General features: G+C 36.1%; 1 protein-coding gene across 3 annotated transcripts in view; it reads right to left on the bottom strand.

Moving 5' to 3' along the window:
• Positions 1–996: 996 nt before the first annotated feature.
• DNAJB14 (DnaJ heat shock protein family (Hsp40) member B14) overlaps positions 997–13,114 on the bottom strand; it is a 28,387-nt gene continuing 16,269 nt past the window's right edge. For all 3 annotated transcript variants that reach the window (XM_069783922.1, XM_069783931.1, XM_009923143.2), the window contains 6 exons: positions 11,858–12,003; positions 8,519–8,704; positions 8,016–8,110; positions 7,223–7,332; positions 5,846–6,018; positions 997–3,032 (listed from right to left, as the gene is read on the bottom strand). In XM_069783922.1, coding sequence (XP_069640023.1) covers positions 2,908–3,032; positions 5,846–6,018; positions 7,223–7,332; positions 8,016–8,110; positions 8,519–8,704; positions 11,858–12,003 — 835 coding nt within the window. In that variant the 3' untranslated portion in view covers positions 997–2,907. The remainder of the gene's footprint in view (positions 3,033–5,845; positions 6,019–7,222; positions 7,333–8,015; positions 8,111–8,518; positions 8,705–11,857; positions 12,004–13,114) is intronic.

Here is a 13,114-nt window from a genome sequence, read left to right as displayed (position 1 = left end):
CAGGACTTTCCTGCTTGCCCTTTTAAAGGAGAAATCAAGAACCCATGCTTGTGCGATCTTTAATTCTAGATTAAATACAGGTAAAGACTAAATAAAAAGAGTAAGGAGTTAATTCTAGGTGGCTAGAAACATTGAGGGATTTTTAGTCAGGCTGTTCAAAACCAGTTTTGTTTTTCCCTTTTCTTTCCAATACGTTATTTTAATGAGAACTTCACCTTGGTCATCTGAAAAGATTCAAGTACTCCACCCTCTTCAGTTAGCATCTTGCTCATAAGAATATTCGTTCTGAACTTTCCCGCAGATTCCTTCAACAAAACCAGGGAAGATAATGACACTGCTGAAAAAAAACCCCTTCAGACTTGAGAAAAAAGTAACAATCATAAGGAGAGAAACACCCACTTGGAATATTAAAGGAATGTTTGCAGGCCATATTTAGCACAGGTTAATCTTTATGCTATAGGAAGTAACAGCATCCTTCTGCATATTTCAAAGTGTGCAACTATTTAATATGTTAAATGCTAAGTAGCATTTTTTCTGCCACTTTAAATACATTAATTGTTTCCTTCTTTGAAAGTGGCAATTCCAATAGATAATCCAATGAAATGTAGCAGCCTAGGTCTCACTTTTAAACTACTGGGACGTCTGTGTTGCCACAGGACACAGCCACTGCATTATTCCAGTTTGCTGAGGTGCTGATAGCAATCTAACCAACCTAACACAGCTCAACATCCGTCCATTTACCTGCTTCTCAGCTGCAGCAGAAGTAACTGCAGGGCAGACATAACCCATCCGATTATTAAAAGCAGCTTTGCTAAGACCATCTCTTCACTCTGACTTCACTGTTCTGATATTTGACAAATGTGTTATATATCTTTTTTCCTCTTAACTAAAAGATCACCTGCAAGCTCGGACTCATTTGTGAGTGGGAAGGCCCGAGTACTTGTTAAAGCCTTTGGAACAATTTTCTTCTATTAAGAAGACACAGGAGTACCAATATGTACTTTGATAGTTTGTTTTCATTAGTATAATTACAATACATTCCGGACAGTTACAAAATCTGGGGAATCACGTTTTCTCCATAATTTCTATCGCACGCTTTTCCTACGATCTTAGCAAGGACATCCAGTACAGCAACCCTTCTTTTGTTTAAGCAGCTTTTAGTTCTGCTTTGTGCCTCAGGCTTTGATGTCCACCTTGAATGCTGGTTCAGCTGCTTAGTTAAAAGCCTGCAGCTAGTCTCTCTCATGTTACACCAATTCAGTAGAGGACATTTCCAGTTTAGAAAAGGTATATATGCAAAAATGATTTCTGGGTCACTTACACTAAATGGTATTGCTCTATCTCTAAAGTCAAATCCTGCTCTAGATCAGAAGGAATTCCAATTAAGTCAGTCAAGTATTTAAACTTTCAATTTAGGAGAATTTGGCTCTGCATAGACTGATAGCATCGTTCAAAGATAGCAGTTTTCTCAAACAAAAAATACTGTCCTTACTATGAGCCACCTGGCATTCTCAAATACAAGAAACATTCTCCTGCATAGCACTGTTAAAATGTAAAAAACATCAGCTACTGAACCTAAAAACATTTTCAACCCACTTTCGATAAACTTTAAGTACATTGTACTTGGCTGCTTCAAAACACCTCCTTGCATCAGCAGGTGTGGCTACCTCTAGTTTCTACATACAGGCCACTGAGCTACATGATCTTGCATGTAGGAGCCGAACGATATGTTGCTCATTTCTAGGAAGTCAGTCCAGCAACATTCTGGTCCAGAAAAATGCATAACCTACCTCTTCCACCCCGGGGCCAAGTGATATGGCTCTGACCATAGGAGCATACTGCAAACTAGCAAAGCATTTAAATACTTGGCAAAAGTGTTGAAAGGCACATAGCTTGTCCTTAGCAGTATTTCCCTGTTCCACTTGTGGTGCCAATTGAACCAGTGTTAGGACCTAACTTGAAATAAAAAAATAGTAAGAAAGTGGAAGCCTGCCAGGAAAAAAAAAAAATAGGTTGCCCCCTTTTTTTTTTTACCTTTAAGATTTTACTATTGCATGTTTTCCTCTACCTTTCCAGTGAAAACTAAGGAAGCTATGGATGCATGTTAACCATACGTATGGACTTACTACTACTGTAATACCAAATGGTAGAGCTGCTGTAAACTGTTGCAAGTACTAAAAGCAATGCTTATAGTGGTCTGTACATCATTTGCAAATATTTACTTTGAAAAGAGATTAGTGTAGTTCTTAGTTTTCTCAGCATTGCTTAGAAACGCTAAAAAACTACAAGAGCTAACTGCTACTCTACACCAGATCAATATACCCCAACAGATATTTAGGAATATATGCCATTATATTTAAAAATACCAAGTTCCTCTAAGCTGGTAAACCTAGAAGATTTTACATAGAGTTAGAGATAAAATATTAAAAATTCTTGTTTCAACTCCACACACTTGACATCTGAATAGGAGTGATGTAATCATACTATTTATTCCATCAGTGAGACAAAAATGTTGCATGGAACTAAATTTCTGAGATTTTAAATAGAAAGTCATTTAACTCGTATATACACAAATTGTTCTTTCCACAGATATTTACATGGCAATTATGTTAGAGGAGAACCACTATGACTAAGTCTCTACAAGTATAGCATCCTTTCTGAGCTATTCTCTCTGCTGAAAGAATTCACAGAAGCTTTGAAGTAAAATCTAGACAATTAAAGTTACCTATATTTCACAGTAGGTAAAGAAGCCATTAAATGATATTTCAGCATAAGGTTTCTGGAAACAGCTACACAGTAGAGTTTTACATCCACCCCTCTTTCCAGCACTCATGGTGAAACTAAATCTCTTCTTAATTTACAAGAGAGATAACCGCATATGTAAAGATGTACGTGTATAATTATAGTTCATCCTCCTCGATAGAGGCTGGTCAGTCGTTCTAGTTCTTTGCAGTTGTCCATGGACATGGAGTCTGCTTTCTTTCGGAGACGGTCATCTCGATATACTTTTGCTGCATAAAGTAAGTCTGTTTCTTTAAGGAAAAAAGAGAAAAGATTTTTCAGGTTAAAAACTGAATACTTTGCACGTGATGCATTCCTTCTCAGAGCTGTACAAAACACCTCAGGTTTAATCCTTGCCCTTTTTAAATTCTGCCTATTCTAACTATCCACAGATGCCACCTAAACAGCACGTCTGCAGCTTCCCTTTGCTGGATTTTCACAAGTGTTTCATCTTTTTGAGCAGGGAAAGTGGTAACAGCCTTCCAGCACCCTCATATTTCATACAGCAGTACCTGATTTAAAAAAAAAAAAACAACAAAAAAAAACACAACCAAAAAAATCCCTTACTACTTCTGTCAGACCTCATTAAACAGTACAAATATAGGCCACACTCCGTGATCTTGCGTATTATTGACAGATCTAGCATCTTGTCTCTGCCCAAAAAATCTGTTCTGAATGTTAAGACCATTACTTCAACTGATGCTGCTTCAGACTGCCAGTGTTCAGAGGTATTAATAAAAGAGCTCTCTGTATTATGCTGGTGTTCAATAGCTTGACATTGCTGAGCATTTTAATTCTATAAAATCTTTTTCATCCCTTCAACTCAAAATGGATTAGCAAGGCATTCTTAAATGTCAATCAATGCTGAAAAGATTTTAACTGTCAAGGAGATCCAACACACAACAGGTATTTTAAACCCGTAAAACCACAAAATCAGCTATTTCTCTAGATAGAGAAAATCTATTAGGGGCCGCTTACTCAAAATCCATTTGGGTAGTTTTCACAACCTGATGAATTGCAAATAGCAAACAACGTGACAGTCACCACCTTCAGGTTATTTTTCTTCCTTACACTAGGGTCAGATGTTTCTGCAGTCATCACATTTTTCCCAGTAATATGTACATAGAGAAGCGTGGGCCTCTTTGCATTGTCCAGGAGTCTGTTCATGCTTAAAAAAGTACGCATGTCAAGAATAAATGCTGAAAAATGGGAAAGGTATTCTTTCTCCTCTTTCCCTCCCCAGGTGGAAATTGCATATCAACTAAGCCTTTTCAAAGATATTTGGACAGTAAATATATTACAGGAGACGCAAATATAACACGCCAGTAAATGCAAGTGTACCGACTAGGTCAATAAAAGCAAACTATCCTTCCAGATCTACACTCTGCTGAAAAAACGTTCAAATAATACATCCTCTTTTTACTGTGCTGGATTATGTCTTGTCTTTAATTTTTTGTTAACAGCCACCTCTCATTTTTGTAAACTATTTTATTATAAGATTACCAATCATTCATCTAGCCACCACTTGGAGATGAAAAATTAGGTATGCATTTCATGAAGAGTAGACACAAACATTTCAAGACGATCAAAGGCCAATCTAGTTGAAAAAATACAAGAGTTTTTGATATTTGCTTATGAATTATACCCCAAAGTTCTCTGATGATTTCCTGTGTTCAAAAAACATGGAAAAATTATTCTGACCAAATCTAGTAGTCTGGGCAATAATCTGAAAGTTTTCCTCCAAAGCACTGGTGTTTCTCTTGCTTACATGTGACCCACCCAGCACAGTTTTCTGCCCACAGGTCTTTCCTGTGGGCCATTTGTAAAACTGTAGAGATTTACTTGTGCATAAGCAATGTGTACTCACGAGTAAGGAGCATAAAGCCTCCAGGAAGCACTGGGCCTGCTATGCATAGGCAATGCAGTTTGTATTTGTATACATACAGGCCAACTGTAATGAATGCGTGCAGTCCTGTTCAGGCATTTGACTAGCTGTGATGCTGGGCTGTCTTCTACAACTGGGAGAAACTAAGGGGCCATCTCAGCTGAAAGGTTTGGCATCACTGGACTGCAGAGAGTAAAGTTGTGCGGGAATACACGATTTCACTCAGAGAACAGCATTCTGTTTGCTTCTGGTCAGTTTACTGACAGTTCATAAATGAATTATTTATCCAGTAAGCTATTACTGAAGTTTATCAGCTGAAAAGTTGAAACCATCCGATTTCAACACTGATGTTATTTTAGCAGCACCGTTCTCACAGAGCATGAAAGGCTCACAAAATGGCCACAGATAATAGAATAACAGGTTAAAATTGACGATGATTTGGAGATGGCTGATGCTATTCAGTATTCTTATGCTTTAACACTGAATTCCAGTCTTCTGAAAGAAAATAGCTCCTTGTATAATATTAAATTAGATTGGAAAAATAGATGGTAAACTAAAAAACCGCCTGTTTTTAAGGTCTGATATAGCTAGGGTACCAAGTCCAGGAAGAAAAATTATTCAGCATTGGCAAAAGATTAAGCCCTAATTTACAGTTCATGATGTTTCAGAGGACATGATGCGTGTCCTTGGTCGCCTGGAAAAGCAGTGTTTGTATGTACTGTGGTCCGAGGCAGATTATTTTTTTCCTTCCTCGGAAACACCCATGTAAGCTTTTGTTTTAGTTATTTATTTATATAAAAGCACCTAGGGAAATGGGATACTACCATGAGAAAATAATGTGGAAGAGATTAGAATTCTTAGCTTTCATCCTTAATTTAGAGCAATTTCTTTCTCATTATCAATTCACTGTAGTCTTTAATTTTCTGAGAAATGGTCACAGATAATAGAGTAGCAGGTTAAAATTGCTGATGATTTGCAGATCGTTGATTAGATCACTGAGTAAAACACAGAATTTAAGTGACACCGGGCACACTTTTAGAAGTGAGAAACAGTAGGGAACCTTACACTTGCTTTCTCATTCAGATACCTTAATAATACAAGCACTTCATTCTTGCCTCAGGCAATCTTTTTTTATAGTAATGCATGCTTTCAGGAAATTACACATATTACCAAACTTACTTTGTTGCCTCTCCTTCCAACAGTTATTACGAATGTTGGACACATAATCCTCTTCCACACTCTTTTCCACTTTCTGTAATGACACTCCTTTGTATTCATTTCTAAAGTCCTTGTTGACATAATAAACGACACCCAAGTTTTCTGTCTGCATTTTTATGGTTTGCCCTGTACTTCTGCAAAAAAGGAGGGGCGGGGGGAGAGAGACTAGATATTTATTTAATTATTTTTTTTTACACCACAAATACACTTTTAAAACCATTGCTATTACAGAAGAACAGCACATTACCGAATTTGCCATTCAAGACAAGTCATGAAAAGAACGGCTGTATAATCTGCCAGAGAACAAAATTACTACATTTACCTGAACACTAAACTTCTGTCGCTTAACCCTTGGTCTTGAAAAAAAACCCACTTTAGTAAGAAACTTTTTTCATACCTCTTTAGGCAAATATGAGCTTTGGTAATAGGAAATTACATTCAAACTCAACAGAAAGAAAAACAGGTCACTATTCTGTAGCAACCCAGTGCAGGCATCTCCATTCTAAAGTGTTTTCTGCCAGCCCTGACAAACCCATTTTCCTGCTGGCATTCTGCAGATTAAAAATCAAAGATTGTGCACAAACATTTTGGCAGAGAAGTGTTTATAAGCATCCCAACAGCTTAGTTGCAGAAGGGAAAAACATCACACTCTGGAAATAAAGAACTCTGAAAAATAAGAGAGTAGAAAAGAAACCTTTCTGTTGTGGGGCTGAGAGCTCTGCAAGGAACTAAGGACCTTTAAAATGGTTGTGGCGAGTGGGCTCAGTCTGCTAGCTAGTTGCATGCTTGATTGATGTTATTGATTTGTCTCAAGGAAAAAAGGTTTATATATCGTACTGTATGAAACAGGTAAGTTTCACTAGTAGAATTCTTTGCAAGTAAATGGAAGATAAGCTATTTTGCCATCACCTAGAATGAAGCAAAGACTAGACAATTTCCCCAGCCCTCATCTAGTTCAAAACTTAAATGAGGATGATAAAATTGCTTTCAAGCACTTCACTTGCTACAAGCACAGCTGACCCCTAAAAGAATAATGAGCCTTGGAGGTGCAAACACCTTTGCAACATGCTACATTGCATGGACCCACTGCCTTGTATTAGAAGACCTCCTAAACACCAGGTATTGCTGACCTCTTTTCTCCATTACATTCTCACAGCATGTTCTTAGTACCTAACTTTCAAGTTTTGTTCTGCTTCGTCTATACCTGCTCTCCCTTTCCTCACTATGGGAAATCAAGGACCAACTAATGGAAGGCTCTCTAAAATTCTTCTAAGTGGGAGAGGGTGATTACAATATCCTCCCCTCTTTTCCAAGCTAATGTAATTGAACATTACTTACGATCTTGAGTATAAGGCATAAGGAGGGTTAGATACCATCAGCTGGCTCAACAGGGAGACAAGGATCAACACAATAATAGGCATCAGCTGAATGAACATAGAGAAACCTCCCTAAGGAACAAAACAGATTCAGGTATTTTATAAAACAGCATCAAGTAAACAGGTAAGTTTGACATGATTTAATCCTAAGTGTGACTTTCTGCTTTAACCACCAAAAGCTGCTAGAAAAACTCTAACTACAAACCTGCAAACACTGTGGTGTTATCTTAACTTTGCAATGCATACACAATATTCACAGAGTGCTCAAGCTGCAAGAGTTCATGTGTTAACATGTAGCCACAAGCAATTACCAAATGAATAGTTGGATTCAGTTACATTGTATGCCTTGATTTGGTCTCATCTATACAGTGATATGTAATTATACAGGACTATATATAGTTCATATAGATGAATATCGAGCCTTAAGTTCAATTCTTAGCTCAGCCCAAATAAATTTTTAAATGTAGACAAGGATTAGTGACCAGAATTAGTGGCATATTTAGGCTAATACTACCAGTCACTAGTAAGATAGTGACATACAACAATAGGTTTACAAAACCAGGCTGTTATCTTCTCAAATGTGCACGTCTATCTACCAATCAGTAAGACTACCACCTGCCAAAGTTTTAAAATACATAACTGGCAGGTACAAATCCTCCTCTACAGTACAGAGCTCCTGTGCAATCACATCACTGAAAGCAAGTACCAGCAAACTTCACAATTCATAGTTTAAAGTCAATGGTGCTTAAACATACATCACCCCTCTCTTCCTCCCTCTCATGTCCACTCTGACGGTGCTGATTAGGATGACTGTAGCCAGCACGACCATTAGAAAATGAATGTACACCACCTAAGAAAAGAAATATCCACATTTAAATTGTGTAAAAAAAACTATTTAGAGGTCAATACAGAAGCAGCAACATAAAGCATTTAACATTACTGCACAATGACATGTAAAATAACTCAACTTTAAGATACCTTACAATTTCAAAATTGTTTAAAATAAGTATTTTAAGCTCTAAGACAACTGATTTGTTATTTCATGTACTGCAGAATCATAACAGTAACCCCAAAGAACTGAACTCACATTTTTGGGGTTTAGCAACACTTTGGGGGAAAAATAAACTGTGATGCAGATTAAAGAGTTGGGGTCAGAGGCAGGTTGGAGTAATTTTACTGTTTTATAATGTCACAAACTCTAATGCCACTCTGGGCTGTACCACTGTATCCTGATGATTATACTGATGTATACAAATACCTGTTGGAAAGGCCCCTCCAAAAAACATGTTGAATAGATCCTCTGGAGTCATATCTGCCTCACAACCTCTATGGAAGTTGAATCTACCGTTGCTAGGGTGACTGCATGTTTGCTCTTCACTGCCTGTAAGGTCATACTGCTTTCGTTTTTCTGGATTACTCAGCACAGCATATGCATTTCCGATTTCTGAAGCAAGGAATAAAAGACAACTCCCATAAATGAAAGATAAGAGCTATTCCAGCATGAAAATTGCAATTTCAAAGTCAAGAATAGACAGCGAATTATGTCCTTTACTGCATGTTACAAATCAACCATAGTAAAACAATGTTCAGAAACATCTCTACTTTTCTTAGCATAGCTTCCACATAGCTTCCACCAACACTATTCAAAGGCCTTTTATCCTGTTGAACTAGGCAGAAGGCAGTAGAGCTTTGTTTCTTTTTCTAGGGGAACACCTACACCTGTGGAAATGTTCTCTCTCACTGCAATTGCAAAAAAAGCCTCAAGCATTACAGTGAAAGCTTTGAAGCTGGGTAATTGCAAAGTTCAGTTTGCTCTAGCAGCCTAGCTTAAAAACATCATAGACTCAATAGGTTTTCTTCAGTTTCATGTGATAAGTGGTGACTTCTTCGAATGCATCAACTTTATTGCCTACAAGAGTGTGAATGTATTTTTCTATACGCTTCTCAAGATATTTTATGGATTCCATTAATAACACAAAGTTTTGCATGACGTAACATTAAGGGTACAACATGTGTATATGACAGGAACACCTCTGTTCCTAAGGTAGTCAATACGACCTCAATGTTTGGAGTGCCTGGCCTGGATGCTTGTCCCTGTTCACGCCACATTATCACAAATGAACAACTTCACTTTTAACAGTAGGAAGGGAAAAACTGAGTTAGGTGAGTATGGAAAGAATCAGTGTGAAAAACCACAAGCTCTGCTGACTTACAAGCTTTAACCCTAGCTGCTGTGCACAGACATACAACTTTTGCAGACTGAAGGAAAATTCCTGTTGGCACTTGATGAACAATCTTTACTGAGCCATATCTTCATTAACCCTTTCTACTTTCCCTTATTCTCTCTCCTCCAGGCCTCTCCAACAAAAAGCTGCTTTTGCAGCCAACCAACACGAGGCACAGGGATTATGTTTTTCAGTGTCGAAAAGCCATCAGTCATCAAAAGTTCATGAAAGGTGCAACACTATAACCTCAACACAGGCAAATAAGGCTATGGCTTTGCATAATTAAAGTTTTCAACACTATCCAATCTAAAAAAAAAATAATGAGTCTTAGCTATGTGCCTTTTAAAATGCCCTTAGAAACAATCATTAGTAATTCCTTTAAGTGGAGGAGAAAACCCAAAGAAATGAAGCCTGGTAATTTGCAATGAGAGCATGATATACACTACTGACACCAAATATAGCTACAAGGTTTCTCTGTTACTCAGCATGAGGATAGAACTGGCAGTAAAAAGTTAGATTTTCCCAACAATAAAGAATTTAGGGAGACATAAATCAGGTAACTACACAAAGTGAAGACACCATACTGTCACAGTATGGTCAGCAATCTTTTTTGACTATTTGTTTGCTTTTGATTATTTGATGCTAATCCACAACAGATTTCATTAAAATATAATTTTCTTCAAATAAAGGACATAAAAAAATGAAAAAAACTGCTCAAAAGTTTCAAGGAAAGATTTTTGATGAAGTTGGTAAGAGAGATTCCAGGAGACTAAAAGTGATTATATTTGCACAAACTTTGTAATCTAAAATATAACCTCAGGGAGACTGCTCAATACAACAGAAGAGTAGTACTACGTAGCTCGAGACCTAAGAAAAGTACCTTGCCTAACACGAAACTCAATTCTGTTTTCTAATGTGACCTTTCCTTAAAATAAAGCATTAGTATGAAATAATAGCTATTATTCTGAAACTCCTTTTCTCAGCTGGATGTTAGAAACTCATCAGACACCTTTAAAGGCAAACTAAATCATAAATTTACTCAGCCATACAAAAAGATCACAATCATTTCAATGCAAGAAAAATGCTAATGTTATTAAATAATTTTTAGTCAACAAGATTCCCCTACAAAATTTTCTGTTCGTTTACTCATCTAGTTAAGAACCAGAAAGTGAAATTAAGATGAAGAAAGCAAACCTGTACAAAGTGCTAATGTTAAATAAAAGATTAAATAATAAGAAACTGATTTCTAACATTTTAAAGATTATTTAAAATACTATTAACAAAGAAGAATTATTTTATTCACAGGGCTGGAGACAATTTTATAAGAATAATATCTTTTTTAGATAAAGCCATCACATAGATGTATTAAAATAATCATGAGCAATCAACTTTCCTGCTATGTTCTAGCTACTTTTCATCTGGAATTGTTAATATACTATTATAACTACCTCTTTAAGTCTGTATCGGAAGTCTTGCTCAGGACTTTTTTTTTTTCTCTTTTTTTTCCCCTCCCCTAATTTAAGAGTTTTACCCAACTGATTTTTTTCAAATGTCTGCATGTAAACTTCACACAGGAAAAAAAAAAAAAAGTACCACAATCAGATTGTTTATTTATGCATGATCATTTCTTACAGGTTCACATTTTCCTTCATCTGTGTCTGAGATGAAGGTGTAGTTTTCTTTAAAAAGCTTTTCCTCAACAATTTCCCTTGTGCAGGGCTAAGCTTGGCAGCCTTAAATCAGGTCAAGTCAGATTGTAAATTTTACCTAAGAAATAGTTAAAGGCAACTATTAATAAGGCCATGGTTGAACCCAAGTGTTTTTGTGTGCAAGAAGTAGTAAAACTACACACATACAAGGAATTCTAAGGAAAAGGTAACTTAGCATGGCATGTGATTCAGTAAAAACTGCATTTTCTTATCTAGTATTACTCTGGTTTTTTCAAGCTCAAGTACAGTAAAGATTCAAAATAGTAAGATTCAATTGACTACATTAAGTCAACAACAGTAAAAAAGTGCAATTGGGTTTCACAGATCAAGTATTCGCTCCCTGTACCTGAAAATTACAGTGAATCCTCTGAAACTGAACCCTCCTGCAAAAGTCCACGTTATTTATCTATACTTATAGGTATATGTTAAGATAATAAAGGTCAAATATTTCTTTGGATAAAAATGTCTGTTTAATATTAGCTACAAAACACTACATTGACAATTTTGTAAAAAGACAAGTGATCAATGCAGATGAATTTCTTTTAATCTGACAAAGCTTAATCACCAAAGAAATTTTAAATTTTATTTAAATAACAAAATTTAATATTTTATAAATACTAAAAATAATATTTTATTTAAATAATAATAAATTTAAAATTTTACTTTTAAAAGCCTCTGTTGCTCCAGGTGCATGGTTTTTGTCTGGGTGGAACTTCAAAGCAAGTTTTCTATAAGCCTTCTTTAGGTCTTCTTCACCTGCATCCTTTGACACCCCAAGGACTTCATAATAATTTTTACATTTCTTTATACTGCAAAAAAATACGAAGTAAAATGTTGTAAATAAAAAGATGTAAAAGCAGTATGTTAGAACACAGCTGCACAAGATAATACATTGCACTGATGCAATACATTACATCTCTCACTTTCAATATAAAATATTTTTAAAAATCCACTCTAGAAACAAAGAATGGCATTTTTTATAATAAACTCACTATTGAGCACAATAAATTATTGTACTCAAAATTACTTACTACAGACATTTATTTTACTACTTCTACTGTAGAACTACTACAGTTGTAAGAAAAGGTTTCAGTTTGCAATTACTGTAGCATTTCCTCACTCTCAATTATATGAATATTGCTGTTAATAATGCATAAAATGAAGATTCCAAATTTACTTCGCAGAGCTATTGGGTAGGAAGGCCTGTTTTGACTGTCAACAGCAAATGCACTTTGGTATACATGATACGAAACAAAACAATACCTCCCTTTCTCCAAACAAAAGTCAAGTCATAACACCATTCGAGCATTCACTTTTCAGGGAAATAAGGCATATTAGAATACCTCTGCTGCTGGGAATGCACCTGGATCTTAATAAACTTTCTGTAAGTGTTTATATAAATTCAAAGAAACAACAACAGCTCCAGAAATTACAGATTCAACTCATCTCATATGTTCAAGGAAGCATTTTTTAAAACTCTGAAAACTTGGAAATATTCTTCCTGTAGGCTATCTCACCCAGACAGGAAAAGCAAAATCTGGTAATGATGTAATTATTTGGTATGCTTTACAATAACCAGAAGAAAGAAAGAGCAGTTACAGGGGACAGAGAGAACATTAATTCTATGTGGGCAGGAAGAACTGACCAAACCTATAAATACACCTTAAAATAAAAAAACAAGTTACTTGGGTAAGAATTCAGAAACTTAGAAAAATAAGGCCGAATCACAAACTTGCACTGCAGATATGAGGCACACTGACATTTGGTGCATACCACAAGAAAAGGGCTGGTCTGAGCAAGAAATAGAAATTACACCCATAAATATTTTAAAAGCTCTGTGTGAGTCTCTTCACACAGCTGTAACTGTGCCCACATTCCCTTAAATGCACAGACTTCTACGTAAATACGGGTTTCGTGTTG

The sequence above is a fragment of the Haliaeetus albicilla genome, chromosome 1 (assembly GCF_947461875.1).
Source record: "Haliaeetus albicilla chromosome 1, bHalAlb1.1, whole genome shotgun sequence".
Classification (NCBI taxonomy): Eukaryota; Metazoa; Chordata; class Aves; order Accipitriformes; family Accipitridae; genus Haliaeetus; species Haliaeetus albicilla.
The sequence above is the reverse complement of the archived record's forward strand: the minus strand, read 5'-3'. Positions and strand labels throughout refer to the sequence as shown.